Raw genomic sequence first — 17,957 nt, forward strand, 5'->3', positions numbered from 1 at the left:
TCTACCACGAGACAACAGAAAACATGTCTACCTATCATACTTTTCTAGCATTTTCTCGTATTCCTTGTGAGCTGTTTCCTTCTCGTCTGCCATCTTCTGGGATGCATACAGAGCCTTGTCCAACTTTTCTTTCAGTATGTCTATTTCAGTTATAGCGTCATCTCGCTCCATCTATAACAAAGGACAAAACAAGTTAGCGATGTTCTACAAGTTTCTAAACTAAATTAACAATACAGTAAAACCACGATATAACGGACGTCTATTTAACTAGCTTCGGATTTAACGGATAAAAATTCAGTCGAATCTTAAAAAAATCCTTTTTATTTTTTTTAACATCTCATTAAGATGAAGAAGAATATGGAAGTCTGGGCATTAACGGGGCTGACGACCGTCACAGGCTGGTTTGAGTGATCACTTTACACACTGTAACATTCACCTTTTTTATGAAAACTTTATGTACAGACAAGAAATACGTACATTGGCGGGCTTATGGCGTCAGATCACTTTACATACGTGTAAAATTCACCGTTGATTTAAACTCAAAATAATTGGGATTCGTACATATACCATCAATCTCATAATGCTTCATCTTCGCGTCTACAACAGCCATTTATGGTTGGATTGAGAAGGCTTGTATTTAGCAGAGACCCTTTTATTTAAATGCATGCAAAAATTTGAGTGATGTGGTTGTCAATCGTGCGTAGAATGGTGATTGTTACACATGTGTAAAGTGATCACTTAATCAGCCTATAACAGGTCATAAGCCGTTCAAATACCTTGAATTCCACATTATTAGTATATTATTATTAGTGTATTATTGTAGTATAAATATAATTATAATTTATATTTGAAGCACTAACTTTGTGATTTTCCATTTTATAATTAAAATGTAACTTTGTTTTAAAATCACTGTAAATATTATATTTTAACTCAATTATGATGTCTATCGGTTAGCTTAGAAACCGGTAGACATTATAATTAAGTTATAGTATAATATTTTTAGTGATTTTAAAACAAAGGTACATTTTAATTATAAAAAATTAACTCTTATAATATGGAAAAACCCAGATTTGTAAGTATTTGGAAATACTAAAAATGTATAGAAGATCTGGATCAGATCGTATTATGTCGTATTTCATTGCATTTTCTTTTATTATGATTAAACGACAATTTTCATTCATTATGATTTTATAAATAAATATTGTAAAATATGCCCTCGGCACGGAAAAATTCAGTGAGGGCTCATTTTTATAATTTGAAATAATGTATATGATGAAATAAATAAATAAACATTTTTCAAGGGTTCAAAAGGGTTAAAAATGACGATCAGATTCTCCCTTATCACGACCATTTTCAGAATAGAGTAAGAACTTTACTTAGTAAAAAGTGTTAGATTGAACAAGTTTAAAATTTTCAATCCTGAATTCAAACTTGAAGGCATATCGTTTGAAAGTTTTCGAAAGCGCTAATTTTATTAGTTTATTTCCTGCGATAAACTTTACTTAAGAGAAAAATTCCATTTCATTTCCAAGTTATCGCTTTGAACCATAACATAAAACTGGTTTGTAGATATCTCTCTTATCTCGAAGTTGAGCCCTAATATTTTCGGGAACAAAATACGTTATAACGAGTAGAGAAAAATAATCTAATTTTCTCGAGTTGTTTCGAGGAACTTGCGGTGAAACACTTGGAGAAAAGAAATAATGGATATTCCCTTCTGGGATAAAATGTACTATTCTGGGATCTTTAATAAGTAAACCGGATAGATATTTCCGTAACAATATTATGAGTATGTACGGATTTTCGTTCACAAATACAGTAACTTACCCGATATAGAGGCGTTATCGAGATTTTTATTAAGTAAATATTTTTACAGATGGAAACAATAATTCGGTATTAGTATTATCAAATGTTTTAAATATGTGTGTATTATAAAGAAGAAAAATGTTTCACATTTTTCGAAAGTTTTAAATATTTGTATATTTCAAAGGGCAGAAATGTTCCAGCTTTTCAAGAATTACATTCAAGTATTTGTATATTTCAAGGGGCAGAAATGTTCCAGCTTTTCAAGAATTACATTTAAGTAGATACCGGTTGAAAATAAGATAACTTAATGATTTTTTTAATGGCGTAACAAAGAAGAAGAAGAATATGGAAGTGAATGCATTTACATGAATGCATTTACGTGAATGCAGTTATTAGCTGGTTTAAGTGACCATTGTGTAACATTCACAATTCTAAGATTTTTTTTTTTTAAGAGAAATATTTTTGTTTTTATTATTTACACAAATATTTCAATTTCATACTATTTCTGTGAGCCGAAGAGGTTCATTGTAAGAAATAGGTATCAAATTGTGGTAAAGTGGATTCGAACCGAGAAACTCTGATTTAACAGTCCGCTACATTAACCACGGGACCACAACCCGACACATTTATGATTTACAACTACATTACTAAAATTTCGAATGTTGTATTTATACCTCAACCAAAAATATCATTTGTATTCTTCTGCGACATCTACGGTTGAAATAAGTAAGTTTTTTAGTATAATTCTCCTTCCTGCAAAATCTATATTTTTATACAATACCCTTTTTTTTAATCTCTGAATGTTTTTTTAATATTATTATAAAATAAATGTAGAATTGCTTAATTGTTTTTTTTGACGTAACTATTTTCGTCAATGTAATGTAATGTTTATTATTGTTAATGTAACTATTGTTTATTATATCATTTTTTTTATGTAAAGCTGTACAATTCCAGAACAAATCAAATAAAATACAATAAATATTTTTTTTAAAAATCAGAACCTTCAAGAAATGTTCAAATAATGATAAAAAAATCTATAAAAATAACAAATTCGTTTTAAAAATATTTGACACTCAAAAAATTGTGATCACCTCCATAACTCCTTCAGTTTTTATCCTATAACTCCTATATTTTAATAACCCCTTCAGTTTTGATGTCATTAAAATGTCATCTAGATTTAAATATTACCTTTTTTAATTAATGTTTTACTTAGTGAATACCACTATTTCCACTAGAATACCACTAGAAATAGTGGTATTTACTAAGTAAAACATTAATTAAAAATGGATAGATTTTACCACAAAGCGACTGCCGAATCAATTAATGAAATTAAATATTACCGTTAATTTCTGGTGCAGTAAATGCGCCTTGTCCCATCTTTCCTTGATGACGTCAAGTTCCGTGGTCATGGAGTCCTTGTCTCTGATGGCCTTGGATAATTGTGTAGCTTGGAGTTCTATCCTCTCTTGTAACCCTGTCACCTCCTCCTGGCAGGTGTCACGTTCCTTTTGCAGACGCGCCATCAACATCTATGGATGAAAATAAAACAGTAATATTATTATATTTATTTGTCCGCCTCCGTAGTGTAATGGTCTGCACGCTCGACTACCGTTCTGGATGTCCGGGTTCGATTCCCAGGGGGTCAAATAAATGTATGTGATTTTTTCAATGTAATATTTTTTCCATATTACCCTGGACTGCTACCTGAAGCGGAGGGCTGATCACCTTTCCTTCATGTGTTAACGATCAAGATAACACTTCGTTTGTATGATGCAGTGTCCTATGCACCATTGGGGTAAGGATAAGGGTTTGAATTTTTATTTTTATTTTCAACCCTAATGTATGGGAGTAAGCATGGAGTTGATAAAATAAGGATGAAAGTAGACTGAATGCAGTCGAATTGCGCTTTCTCAGATAAATGTGCGGCACAGCGATCTACGATAGATGTTTGAATGGTGATATAAGGAAAGAATGCAAGGATGAAATAACCACTATCGATAAAATGAAGAAAGGTGGGTTGTTATGGTTTAGTCATGTGATTCGAATGAGTGAAGAAAGAATAATTAAACCAATTTAATAGTGGTTGGTAATAGAAACAGAAAAAGACCGTGGAAAAATTGACATGATCAAGTATTTCAAATACTTGAGAGTGGTCGTGTCAGGAGTCGGAATAATCGGTGAGTATGTATGAGAAGATGCACTATTGTGCATATATAAACATACAATTTATAAATACGCATACATAATTAGTATACATTTTTTTTCTTGCAGCAATCCACTAAGCCACTTTGTGTCTTCTCAATGGAGTCAATGTTTTCACAAACTTAAAAAAAAAAATTTTTTCAATTTCAATTCAATTTATTTATTTAAATTAATACATACATTACAAACTATACAAATTTTTATATGGTATACATTAAAAATACATTAAAATAAAATATATGCAAGAACTTTTGCTAAAGGTGTAGAAGAATCCCGCTTCGGAAAACTACTTCAGACACATGGAACAGATCAATATCCAATGAGATACTGTTCAACATAGCGGTAGCTCTTCCTATAGGTATAACCATCGGCAGGTTGGTCCTGTGTATAGGAATGTGAAACAATCTATGCAGACGCTGTCTTAGGTAACTATCGGGAACATACAGACCAATGTTACGGATAATTTCAGGATTATCGATCATACCGCGCAACAATCGATAAAAATGCTTAATCTCATTCCTTCTAGTCTCTAAACTATTGTAGCCAAGCATACCCTGGAGAAACTCGGTCGGGTAGAGCCAAGGATAATAGCCGTACTCTCTCATGTAGAGATACCTCAGAAACTTCTTTTGGACTTTCTCTACCATAAGAGAGTACTTAAGCTCGTGTGGCCCCCAAATTATGGAGCCACTCTCGAGTCTACTTCGCACCAAGGAGTTATAAAGAGTTCTCAGCACGCTTTAAACATAATATATACACAAAAAGAAATAAAAATGTTCAAAGAAATATCTGTATCAATTTATCGAGTGACTCGCGCTGTAAAAAAAGTCAGTAATTGGATTACCGGCAGTTGTATGATAGATTATCTTAACAAGGGAAACTAGTTCCGGACAGCATCTTAAGGACTGTCCGTATCCACTTCCGGGAACTCATTATCTCTCCGCACGAGCCCTCGGCGCCGTTTGAGGGGGGCGATGTATGTTAAGGAAATGGTGGAAATTTAGACAACGCTATTTCCGGTTCCACGCCTACAGGACACGTTTTATGGCGCCAAATCTAATCAAGGACTGGAGACATATTTGTAAAACTATGAATAAATCATCAGTGGGGAATTCTAGTCGATATTTTATTACATCTGGCATGCATTTATACAAAAGATGGTATATGTATAATACCATCGGCCGAGGTTATACAGATCACGGGGTAAATCGAATAAAAAAAATTCTTTTGATATCTTTTTGAAGATACGATACATGCTGGAGTCGGACGATATATTTAATATCTAAGCTTTATTTCGGTTAAATTATTACGAGTAAGTAGCTGATATTGTAATTATTTACTATTATGAAGTGACAATAATCACATTTGGAGGCTTGCAATGTTTGCCTAGAAGCATTTAGGTTTCGTCTTTATAGGAAATATTTATGAAGAATATTGTTTTATCTTTTTTAAATATTTTTTTTAACAAAAAAGGTCCTGGAACTCACTTCATGTCGAGCTTTTTACTTACAAAAATTAATTATATTCAAATATTATTTAAATTAAATTTAAAGCAAGTTTTCTAATCATTTTGACGAAATATATAAACACAGATTGTAATTATGTAAGCGAAAACATCGTTTTGTTTAAAAGATTTTGAAATTTAAGAAAATATGATATCCATAAAAAAAAGTGACAGAACGCTGTTTTACCGCGTTACATGGAAAAAAGCCTTGACTAGATGTATGGATGTAAAGACAGGAAGTTTATGTCAGGACAGAAGAGTGTGACGTTCGATCCTCTCTTCTTACCACTGCGGGGAAAAGGCGTGATAGTAGAGAAGTCGTAGAGTTTAATACAATTTTGAAATTTAAAAAATATGATTTTCATAAAAAAAAGGTGCCGGAACGCTGTTTTACCGCGTTACATGGAAAAAAAGCTTGACTAGATGTATGGATGTGAAGACAGGGAGTTTATGTCAGGACAGAAGAGTGTGACGTTCTATCCTCTCTTCTTACCACTGCGGGGAAAAGGCGTGATAGTAGAGTAGTCGTAGAGTTTAATACAATCAGCCAAGGTTATTATTATTCGGATCGCGGTGTGAATCGAATCAAAAGAAGAATTTAATATCTTTTAATATTTTCAAGTAAGGTGAATATTTTGGCATATATACTTATGTATTATTATATGGCAAGACTCAAGTGGCAATAGGGAGGATATGTTGCAAGATAAGACCCCACAAGATGAAACCCTTAAATTTTAAGATGGAGACCTTGGGAGAATAAAAGAGGCGTCGGAAGTCCTAAAAAAAGATGGTCAGACGACATAGCCGCTGTGGGGGGTAAAAACTGGCTGCAGGCAGCAACAGACAAAAAAATGAAAGAATACGGAAGAGACCTATATATATTCAGCAGTGGAGGGTATAAGGCTCAACAAAAAGAAGAAGTGGGTGTATGTTTATATAAAACATTCAGAATATAATAGAGATAGATTAATTCTTGTGTTTGAATTAATTTTAGTCAAATGACAGGCACCGTGGCGTAGTCGAGTAGACGCTCGACTGCGAAACTGGATTGGCGGGTTCAATTCTCGCCAATTACAAAATGAATTCACGAAATATTTTTTTTAATTGGTCAGGGTGTTTATTATGTATTTTCGCATAATCCTTCCCGTACCTAACTATCCTACCTGCAGACAAGCTTCTAAAATAGAGGCTTTGCGGGTAATTCATTGAAAAATGTGAGTATCGAATTTCCGTTAAGCAATTTTTTTCGAAAATTATGTATATTTTCACTCGAAAACAATTTCCTTTTTTTCACCCTTTTGTAACATGCTTACAAGGGTATAAAAAGGCTTACCAGGTTAAACCATAAAACACCTTCTCAAGTAGGCTAACGCAAATTCCAAAGTGGATATATTATCTGTATTATATACATACTTATATGAGATGTTCAGAACGAAAGGGATTTATGTCCACAAAAGTATTTTTAAGATATCAAGAAAATAAAAAAAAGGAATACGAGAATTTATATACATGAAATAGACAACGGCATATTTAACTATACTTCTTTATAAAACTACATGAAAGAATTTTGTTTTTAAAATGTATTTTAAATATTTCACCTTATTTAAATAATAAGATAAAGAAGTTTGTGTCTTTGAAATTTCGTTTGTTAAAAGTTCTAATAAAAGAGACTTGATAAAGCCCTCTTTGAGTTTTCCCATGCCAAGAGGAACATTATATGATAAAACATGTTATATTATGCAATGGAATACGACATGGCCGAATTATGCGATTTATTTAATACCTACTCTCCTTCATTATCGGTTTATGAATAGTTATTTCATACTTTATTTAGGTTATACAACTTTATTGCATAATAATCAAAGTTCTTTTATAACATTTTGAGTGTCCAAAAACTTGTACACAAATCTGGATTATCTCCAATCAGGGGTTATTTTTCATTTGTTTTTTTTTACATCTCAACAAAGATGACTAAGAATATAAAAGTCTGGGCATTTAGGGGGCTTACGACTATCATAGGCTGGTTTAAATGATCAAAGGCATTTGCACACGCGTAGCATTCACCAATAAAAAAGTTCTTTTGACCAAAAGAGGTATTGTTTGATGTATTTTAGATCTTGTAGTTATATGTTCGTTTCCATAAAGTGTTTAATTGTGATTTATGAGCTTTTCTGGGAGGTGCTTTCTTGTGTAATTTGAGAGTACCTACTTCTTAAATGCGTGTGTAAGGATTGTTTTAGCATATAGTTATTTTCATATTATTTTTTGACATCTCATCAAAGATGAAGAAGAATATGGAAGTCTGGGCATTTGCGGGGCTGACGACCGTCATAGGTTGGTTTAAGTGATCACTTTACACACGTGTAATATTCACCAATTCTACCCATTATTGACAACCACACTACTTAATTTTTTTCATCTTACCAATAGATTTCTCTAGAGATTCAAGAATAATGTTTCAAAAATTGTTTCATGTTCATAAATAGGACTTACAAGAATTTGAGTAGAGTGGTTGTCAATAATGGGCAGAATTGGTGAATGTTACACGTGTGTAAGTGATCACTTAAACCAGCCTTTGAAGGTCGTCAGCCCCGTAAATGTCCAGACTTTTATATTCTTCTTCATCTTTGATGAGATTTTAAAAAATATTATGAAAACAACTCCTGTAATTGGAGATAATCCAGATTTTAATCCAGTAATTGGACACACTCAAAATGTTGTAAATATAGTTATTTGACTGTCATATATTTTGTGAATGTCTTTACCAATTCCTTTCATGAACAGATCAAACACAGAACGTAGAATAAACGATACATAATAAATAAATATATATCCCTTAGGAATCGAACCTGGGACTTCTAGCATGGTAGCCAAATACACTAACAACCACACTATGGAGACTGACAAAATACAGCTTAATATCAATTTCAGCAAATACGGAGTAAGCCACTTATTTCTGTTAGATAACACTAGACAAGTTCCTGAAGAGGTAGTAGAGATGGTTTCCGATGTACCAAGAATATTAAAAAGGTAATGTTTTTAAGGAAAACACTTTTATTTCCGGCTCATGTTACAATGATAAAGTTTTATGTGTCAAGGGTCAAACGTACCATAAATCATATAACATTATTTTAAGTATCCATTTTTTTTATGAAACACCGTTCAGTTTTTTTACTGTATTTTAGCGACCTTTTTTCCATATTTTTTTTACTGATCACTTAAAACTTTTAATACATTTTTTATTGGAGACATTTTGATTGCTCGGGTCTGAAAATATAATTTTCCATCTATCGGTTATCCAAGTTGGGAAGTTTTCCAATTATCAAAGTAAGGTGTTCAATAGAATAAAATAAAACGTATTTGACATCTCAAAACAGGTAAAGAAGAATTTGGAAGTCTTGGTTTTTATAGAGCTTATGCCCTGTCATAGGCTGGTTAAGCGATAAGTTTACACACGTGGTATATTCATCATTCTCAAATTTTTGTGCTGTGGACTCGTACATATGTACTGCGTCATGAGATTAATGAAATATGTATCTAGGAGTTCCTAAACTTTGAGCAGTGTGGTTGTCAATTATGGATAGAATGGTGAATGCTGCACGTGTGTAAAATGATCACTTAAGTAGCCTACGACAGGTCATAAGCCCTGTAAATACTTAGACTCCATATTTTTCTTCATTTTGAGATGTCAAAAAGTACAAATAACTCATTAATGAAAAAAACACACTCAAAATATTGTTAAAATAAAACGTTATTATTGATACCAGCATGTTGGGTTGTGGTCCCGTGGTAGTGTCAGTCAGATTTTCTTGGTTCGAACCCACTTTACCATAATTTGATACATTTTTCTAATAATGACCCGATAGGCTTAAAAGAAATAGTATTAAATGTAAATATTTGTGTTAATAATAAAAACACAAATATTATTTTATGAAAAAAAATTAAGTATTATTTTTTGGAATTGGAGATAATCCAGATTTTGTGAACAAGTATTTGGACACACTCAAAATGTTTAAAAACACAAATATTTCTCTTAAAAAAAACAGATAATTTTTTTTTAACATTGTTTAATTAACTTTTTTAGTGTGTCCAAATACTTGTTCACAAAATCTGGATTATCTCCAATTACAGGAGTTATTTTCATATTATTTTTTGACATCTCATCAAAGATGAAGAAGAATATGGAAGTCTGGGCATTTACGGGGCTTACGACCGTCATAGGCTGGTTTGAGTGATCACTTTACACACGTGTAACATTCACCAATTCTACCCATTATTGACAACCACACTACTCAAATTCTTGGAAGTTCTATATATATGAACCAATTTAGAAACCTTGTTCATGAATCACTAAAACTTCACTAGAGACATCTATTGGTGAGATGTAAAGAAGCTTTTTACTAAGCAGAAACTCTTATATTAGTATGTGAGATCCGAATCCCGGATTATAATCACACACATGAGAAACGCCAGAAAATACCATTTTCATTTTTATTATTAAGCTTATAATTTGACCAGATAATTTATTTACAACATTTTGAGTGTGTCCAAATACTTGTTCACAAAATCTGGATTATCTCCAATTACAGGAGTTATTTTCATATTATTTTTTGACATCTCATCAAAGATGAAGAAGAATATGGAAGTCTGGGCATTTACGGGGCTTACGACCCCTTGTTTAATTAATGGTTAAAATAACAGTTCTTCTATACGATGCAGTGCCCTATCGGGTATAGATAGATAGCATTAGTAGTAATAATAGTAATAGATAGCACAATCGGGTATAGATAGATAGCATTAGTAGATGTAGGTTTTGTTGTTTCGTTACAAAGCAAATAAACTTAGCTTGTTTTTTAGTGTTTGAGCCTCAAGATAATTATTATTACAGTCCCACGATAATGATTAAGGGAATTTCCTATTGTGAAAGTTGTGTCGTAAGCAAGATGGGGTGGAAATAGGTAACAGGGGAATAATTTAGAGTAAATGTTTAGGGAATTACAGGTAACGAATATTTCAACCCCTATTCGCAGTCTCAACTAATATGTGGGGAATTTCGCCACCTCATAGATACAGTGTGATTACCACTTAAATATATATTTTATTATCTCTTTTCTTAAATTCATATAAAACATATTAATAAAAAAATGAACATACGACTTTTTTAATATTTTTTCGCAAATCCAAAAAAGGATATTAATATAAAAAGATTCGTCTTTATTTTACTTTTTCTGCTAGATAAAATGAATAAATTATAATGTTATTTTCTCGTTTGTATTGACTTTTAAATTTTTTTTAAAGCTAAGCTTTCATAGAAATTCCCATTACCCACTGAAATACCACCATTATACACCTACATCTAAAAATATTTAATTTTGGCAATTATCGTCAGTTTAATAAAGTCTTTAGAAGAAAAGCGTATCATTGTATATATTTGAATAAATGTTGAATTCGATCCAATAATTTTGTATTATTTGTTATATTTTGGATTCATTACCTAAAAATAAAAAATGGAATTCTACCAACTGACTGCAGTTACAATAAATATTTATTGTTTATACTAGTTTTATGTTTCGCACTGAAATTTCTTGATGGAACTGCATTTTATATAAAAATGCAACGGTTATATAGCTTTTCTACTTATTTTTCTTGAATGTTTTTTACAGATACTTTGTGGCACATTTTATAAAGTTTATAAAATAAATCAACTTTGTTTTATCCACTTTTTATTGGTACACTTTATGCAACCAGTTTCGACAAGCACTTTGTCATCATAAGGGTTTATGTACTAAATTCTAAAACATTGAAATACTCATAGTTAATTACCCTTCCCTTACCAAAAATCAATAATAAATAGTTAATAGTTTTTGGTAAGGAAAGGGTAATTAATGTATTTCAATGTTTTGGAATTTAGTACATAAACCCTGATGATGACAAGGTTCTTGTCGAAACCGGTTGGATAAAGTGTACCAATAAATAGTGGTTTTAACAAAGTTGTTTTATTTTATAAAAATTCTACTTTTATTTTTTTTTCGGGTTTCATCATTACCGACATTATGTGACTGGTGTGAGGCTAAAAATGTTATAAATACTACAAAGCTTAAGATGAAATCAATATTTAAAAAAAAAAAAAAACAAAAATTAAAGTTGCATAGTAAAATTTATAAATTACTTTGCATGAATACGTTTATCACTGATCTGTCGTACGATGTGACGAGCTAAACTATTGACATATTTCATTGTTGCTAATAATAATTTACTAAGTTTACTACAATGATGATTACAACATTTCTCTTGTATAGTGAAATAGCTTTTATTATCCAATTTAACACCCAAAGCACCGTTCTAGCATTATACAAATTTCCACCCCACTACAGTCACTAGTTAAGTTATTATGATTATAGGGTTGTATTTATAGGTTTCTTGGGGAAAGCAATTGGGCCACCCTCAATCACGAATTCTTAGTCCGAAAAAGGACCCCTTCAATTTTAATTATTTTATTTAATAAGGACAGGAAACTCTAGTTTGGAAAGCCTCGCTAAACCAAATAAGACCTCTTTTTAATGCGACGAATAAGTAAATAATAAATGTTAATTAACTGTTTCGAGAGTCACTTTTGATAAAAACCTATTATTTTATTAGTATTTAATTTTTCTAAGATAAAACGGTGCTTTATATCGATATTAAATGTATCAAAACACATGTCACATAATAATTTAAGAAAAGGTGATATCTACCAAGTAAAATTTAAATAAAAGAAAAATTAATATAATAAGTTTTTTTTACAATTTTAAAACTTTAAATATCGGTTTAATAGAATAACTATATGTATTTTATTATGACTTTATTATTACGTCGATGGGATGAAAGAGTTATCTACATAAAATTTACAACATTGGATCTTATGCAATTTTGTTCTATAATAATAAATAATATCGACTTACAATATGACGAATAAAAATACAGAATTTCATAGAATAATTAATACTAATGAAAATAACAGTTTTATTCTTTTAGGATATTCATGCATCCAAAAACTTTTGTCTATTATGCTGGAGGTCACGGGTTCGATTTTCAGAACTGGTCAGAATAAATAAATTTTCACTCTTTGTACTTGATGCGCAGGACTAACCACCTCCCCTTATGTAAATAACGATCAAAATAACACAGAGTGGACATGTAGTGCCTTATACACCATTGGGTTCGGATAAGAGTAAGAAGAAAAAATATCTCATTTTATACACCATGCTTTTAAAAGAAAATTAAAAAAAAAATAAGGATTACATATTTTAGATAAATTGCGCATAATGTAGTATAATATATTGCGCCCTTTTAACGAAAAATTCCTAAATCTAGATTTTTTTTTACATTGAAATGATTTCAAGCTGTAAATAATGAACACATTTTAAAAATGGTATCCTGTTTAACATTTTTTCAAACAAAAATAATTCATGTAAACCAGAATATTTGAGCAAAATCCTGAAACTGAATTCCTTAAACAGTATCGGGAGATTGAAGCTGGAATAGTTCGGGTCAAAGCCTCCGCATTCAACCCTCAAACGATCGATTACACCGCCCACACTTCTTCCCCAATACACAGATATACAGCCTTCTGAATATAGCCTTCGGGATGCCTACTACCAGGAGTTCAGAACATTGTTTGAGGGAATTATTAATGTAAGGGAATTTTACATGCGGAATCCGAGCAAAATATTTGTATACGAAAAATTAAAATTTCAACGTTTTTTGATATAAAATGCTTTTGAAATTAAGTTTGAACTTTTGTGATAAATTATTATTATTTTATATACCAGTATGTATTTAGGTCACTAAAATTGTCATGCTTTTAAATAATTAAGTAATTGTCCAAATTTTCATTCAAACATTTCCCTGTGTATATATATATGTACAATAATCTGCCTAATAGATTTTTATATTTAAAAGCTAGCTAGCTTTATATTTATAGCATAGATAATAAGAAATTGTGGTATTTACCGAGTAGAATTTAAATTAAACATGGATATTACCATGTGACTGCCGAATCAATTAATGATAAATTTAACCTCGCGGAGTCCATAAAAAAGAGTAATAATTGCTAACTAACTAACTTACTAACTAACACACCACTTCCCCACAAGGGTAAGCAGAGAGAATAGAATGCCACACTACTCTGTCTTCATAAACATTATTCGCCTCTTCCACGTTCATGCAACTCGTCATACATACCCGCCGATTATTTCGACTTCTAACCTGACCGTATTTAACATAGGTAACGTAATCATTGTCCGTTTGAATAACGTTGTTCTTGAAAATATATAGGGTTTTATTTAAAAAATCCGTCCGCCTCCGTAGTGTAATGGTCAGCATGCTCGGCTACCGTGCTGGATTTCCCGGGTTCGATTCCCAGGGGGGGTCAAATAAATATAAGTGATTTTTTTACTCTTATATTTATTCAATATTACCTTGGACTGGTACCGAAGCGGAGGGCTGATCACCTTTCCTTCATGTGTAAACGATCAAGATAACACTGCGTTTATATGATGCAGTGCCCTATGCACCATTGGGGTGTGGATAAGGGTTTGAATGAAATTTATTTAAAAAAATAAATGATTTAAAGATACAGTAGATTCTTAAATTTGTATAAAAAGTGATACTTTTGAATTTTTCCTGAAAGTTTTGAAATTTCCTGAAAGATGTTCCACTCCGTTTCCAAACTGCTCGACATTAATCTCTTACGAGCGAACATTTTATATGGCCGTAAAAATGTTAAGTGAAACCAAAGTTTACTCTGTTGCCCTCATCTCAGTTTATGGAGTAAGCATGCAAATATGTTTGTATACACTGGCAAAGTACCACTTAGAGTCTATGTATAAATTAGGCTCTTCGCTGAGTTGGAGGAAAAGTGACACATTCAGAATATTTTATACAAACTTTATACGAAGGAGGTTTTTTTGCTACTTTTTATATTTTTCATTTGAGTTACATATCTGTTATTTTTTATATTTTTCATTTAAGTTTTAAATATATATCGGTAGTGTAAATACACTGGTAAAGTACCACTTAGAGTCTATGTATAAATAAGGCTCTTCGTTGCGTTGGAAGAAAAGTGACACATTCAGAATATTTTATACAAACTTTATACGAAGGAGCTTTTTTTGCCATTTTTTATATTTTTCATTTGAGTTTCATATATATATTTGTTTTTTTTTTTATATTTTTCATTTGAGTTTTAAATATATCGTAGTCATGCAAGAGAAAGTGACCAAGTGCATTTATTACAAAAACGTGATCATTGACTATTTGATATCTTATTAGCTTAATATTGTCCCGTAAAAAATCCTAAAGGATTTTAAACTTGGAAGTATGATATATTGACTTGTTAAAAATGACTAACTGTATTGATTTTTATTTTTTTGCCAAGCAAACGTGACTTAAATGACCCTCCTGAACATTTTACGTTTTGTTAGTCGGTCACTGTCTCCTGTACGACTACGATTTATCGGTAGTGTAAAGGCAAAGGGGTATATCTGTCTCGAACCAAATTTTACAGGAGAGCAAAAAAAACTTGTGAAAATAAATAACTCATTTGTTTTATGTATTTTTTTATACATATCTTAAGAAAATTAAATAAGTATCGCAACTACAGCTTTATTCTTTTGCCAGATTATGATATACATTTTTTTAGACATTTTGTGAAAGAAAATGAAAAATTTGACAGATACACCCCTTTGCCTTTGCACTACTGATATAAAGATACATAGTTATATACATACATTTATATATATTTTAAAAATTTATAAGCACTATAAACATATTTTTTTACAGAGACCCAACAGCCACCTAATGTATCTTGTCGGTGATTTTCTTTTTACAACATTTTGAGTGTGTTTGAAAAAAAAGTTTCTGCTCAATAAAAAAGCTTCTTCATCTCATCAATAGATTTCTCTAGTGTAAATTCTTGTGAATTTAAGCATTTTGTTTCGAATTTAAACAATATATATATATATATATATATATATATATATATATATATATATATATATATATATATATATATATATATATATATATATATATATATATATATATATATATATATATATATATATATATATATATATATATATATATATATATATATATATATATATATATATATATATATATATATATATATATATATATATATATATATATATATATATATATATATATATATATATATATATATATATATATATATATATATATATATATATATATATATATATATATATATATATATATATATATATATATATATATATATAGAAATTCTTAGAATTTAAGTAGTGTGTTTGTCAAATCATGGGTAGAATTGGTGTGTTAAGTGATCACTTATACCAGCCTATGATGGTCGTAAGTCCCGTAAATGCCCAGACTTCCATATTCTTCTTTGTTGAGATATATTGTTGAGATATTAAAAAAAAAAATCTTTTTTCAAACGTTTTATTTTAATTTTAAAAAAATCTTAATAAACACATGAAAAAAAAGGATTTAATTTTTTTTTACAATTTTTGCAGTATTAATTCATGATTATTTTGAACCCACTTCTTTATTTTTCCCTTTGGTTAAATATGAAATGCTTAAATTAGTTTATTTGACAAGTAATAAAATGATCATCTCAACATAGATGAAGAAGAATATTGAAGTCCGGGTATTTACAGGGCTTAGACTGGTACCTGAAGCGGAGGGCTGATCACCTTTCCTTCATATGTTAACAATCAAGATAATACTGCGTTTATATGATGCAGTACCCTATGCACCATAGAGTGTGGACGAGGATTTAATGAAGAATATTTTTCTTTATTTTGTTATTGTTTTTACCCAAAATTCTTGAATAAATAATGTGAAACATAGAACTTATACTGATGTATGTAGGAGAGAGGTTCGTATCGTGTGCCGAATGCACATTTAACAATATTTAAAAAATTATATAAATAATGCTAAAAAATCATTTATGGAATAAAATACGACAAGGCTGAATAATACGATCTGTTTCAGACCTTTACAAGATTTTTAGTGTGTCCAAATATTTGCTCACAAATCTGGATTATCTCCAATAGGAAATTATTTTTTACACTATTTTGACATCTGAACAAACACAAAGAGGAATATGGAAGCCTGGCCATTTACAGTGCTTACGACCAGTCATAGGCTGGTTAAATGATCACTTCACATAGTCTAGCATTAACTATTCTACCCATGATTAACAACCACACCACTAAAAAAGTCTTACACATATGAACCAGCTCATAACATTCCGTAATTGAGTTCACCACAGTTATCTATGATTGAATTTAAAAAGCATTTATTTACCAGAGACTATTTTATTTGTATGCAAGATCAAAACCCAGATTATTTTACATAATGTGAATTAACTTTTAATCCGGAAACCCAGATTTGTAGACAAGTATTTGAGCTTATTTAAATTTTCAACTTATTTAAATAATTTGATAAAAAGTTCGTATCTTCAAAGTTTCGTAAGTTGATGGTTCTTATTAAGGAGACTTTATAATTCTCATATTATGTCCGCTATTATATGAGAAAGTTTGGTAATTATTTAAGAATTTACGATCACCGCAACTTTCACCAATTTTATTTATTTATTTTTATCTCATCATCAATACATATTTATTCATAAAATTTTGTGATTTTTTTTACAAAAGAACCGCAATTTTTCAATTATTTAAGGGTGACAAATATTTAAATAAAAAAATACATCTTCGAGAATCCAAAATGATTTTGCGACCCCAAAATGTACTAAAAAATCTCAACGAAACTTCAGATATTTGGGAATTAAATACTTATTTACTTACAATAAACTCCCTTAAAAAAAAGAAGATATCAAAATAAATAAGAAAAATCAATGCCCATTTCGTGTAAATCTTATATATATATATATATATATATATATATATATATATATATATATATATATATATATATATATATATATATATATATATATATATATATATATATATAATATATAAGTATAAGTTTGCCATATGTATAAATGTATGGAAATTGTATTAAAAAATTAAACTGTATTGATTTTTTTTTTAAAACCGACCGTTTTACTATATTTATTTTCATTATCATCATAATCCTATGATTATGATTATTATCCAAGTCTTTATAAGCGCCCTTGAGGCAGTTTTTTACGAAAATGACGCTATCCAAATTATCCAAATTATTATTATTATCTCATCACATATTTCCATAAATGTACAATTTATAAGGGATTGAAAATATCACTATGTTAAGGTGTTTCATAATATTCCTGTAGCGATTGTGAAGCGAACTTTACAAAGTTTAATATCGTAACTACAAGTTGAACCCCGCCGTTACTACGACTACTAGTTGTACAACTCTACACTCCCACTACGATGTAAAATTACTATAA

General features: G+C 30.2%; 1 protein-coding gene across 3 annotated transcripts in view; it reads right to left on the minus strand.

The window, feature by feature from the left end:
- LOC148303310 (uncharacterized) overlaps positions 1-17,957 on the minus strand; it is a 126,629-nt gene that overhangs the window by 20,198 nt on the left and 88,474 nt on the right. For all 3 annotated transcript variants that reach the window (XM_088270176.1, XM_088270177.1, XM_088270178.1), the window contains 2 exons: positions 3,147-3,335; positions 32-171 (listed from right to left, as the gene is read on the minus strand). In XM_088270176.1, the coding sequence (XP_088126302.1) occupies positions 32-171; positions 3,147-3,335 (329 nt within the window). The remainder of the gene's footprint in view (positions 1-31; positions 172-3,146; positions 3,336-17,957) is intronic.

Source organism: Brachycentrus maculatus, unplaced genomic scaffold, assembly GCF_059751285.1.
Source record: "Brachycentrus maculatus isolate JH-2025_06_01 unplaced genomic scaffold, ASM5975128v1 h1tg000373l, whole genome shotgun sequence".
NCBI lineage: Eukaryota > Metazoa > Arthropoda > Insecta > Trichoptera > Brachycentridae > Brachycentrus > Brachycentrus maculatus.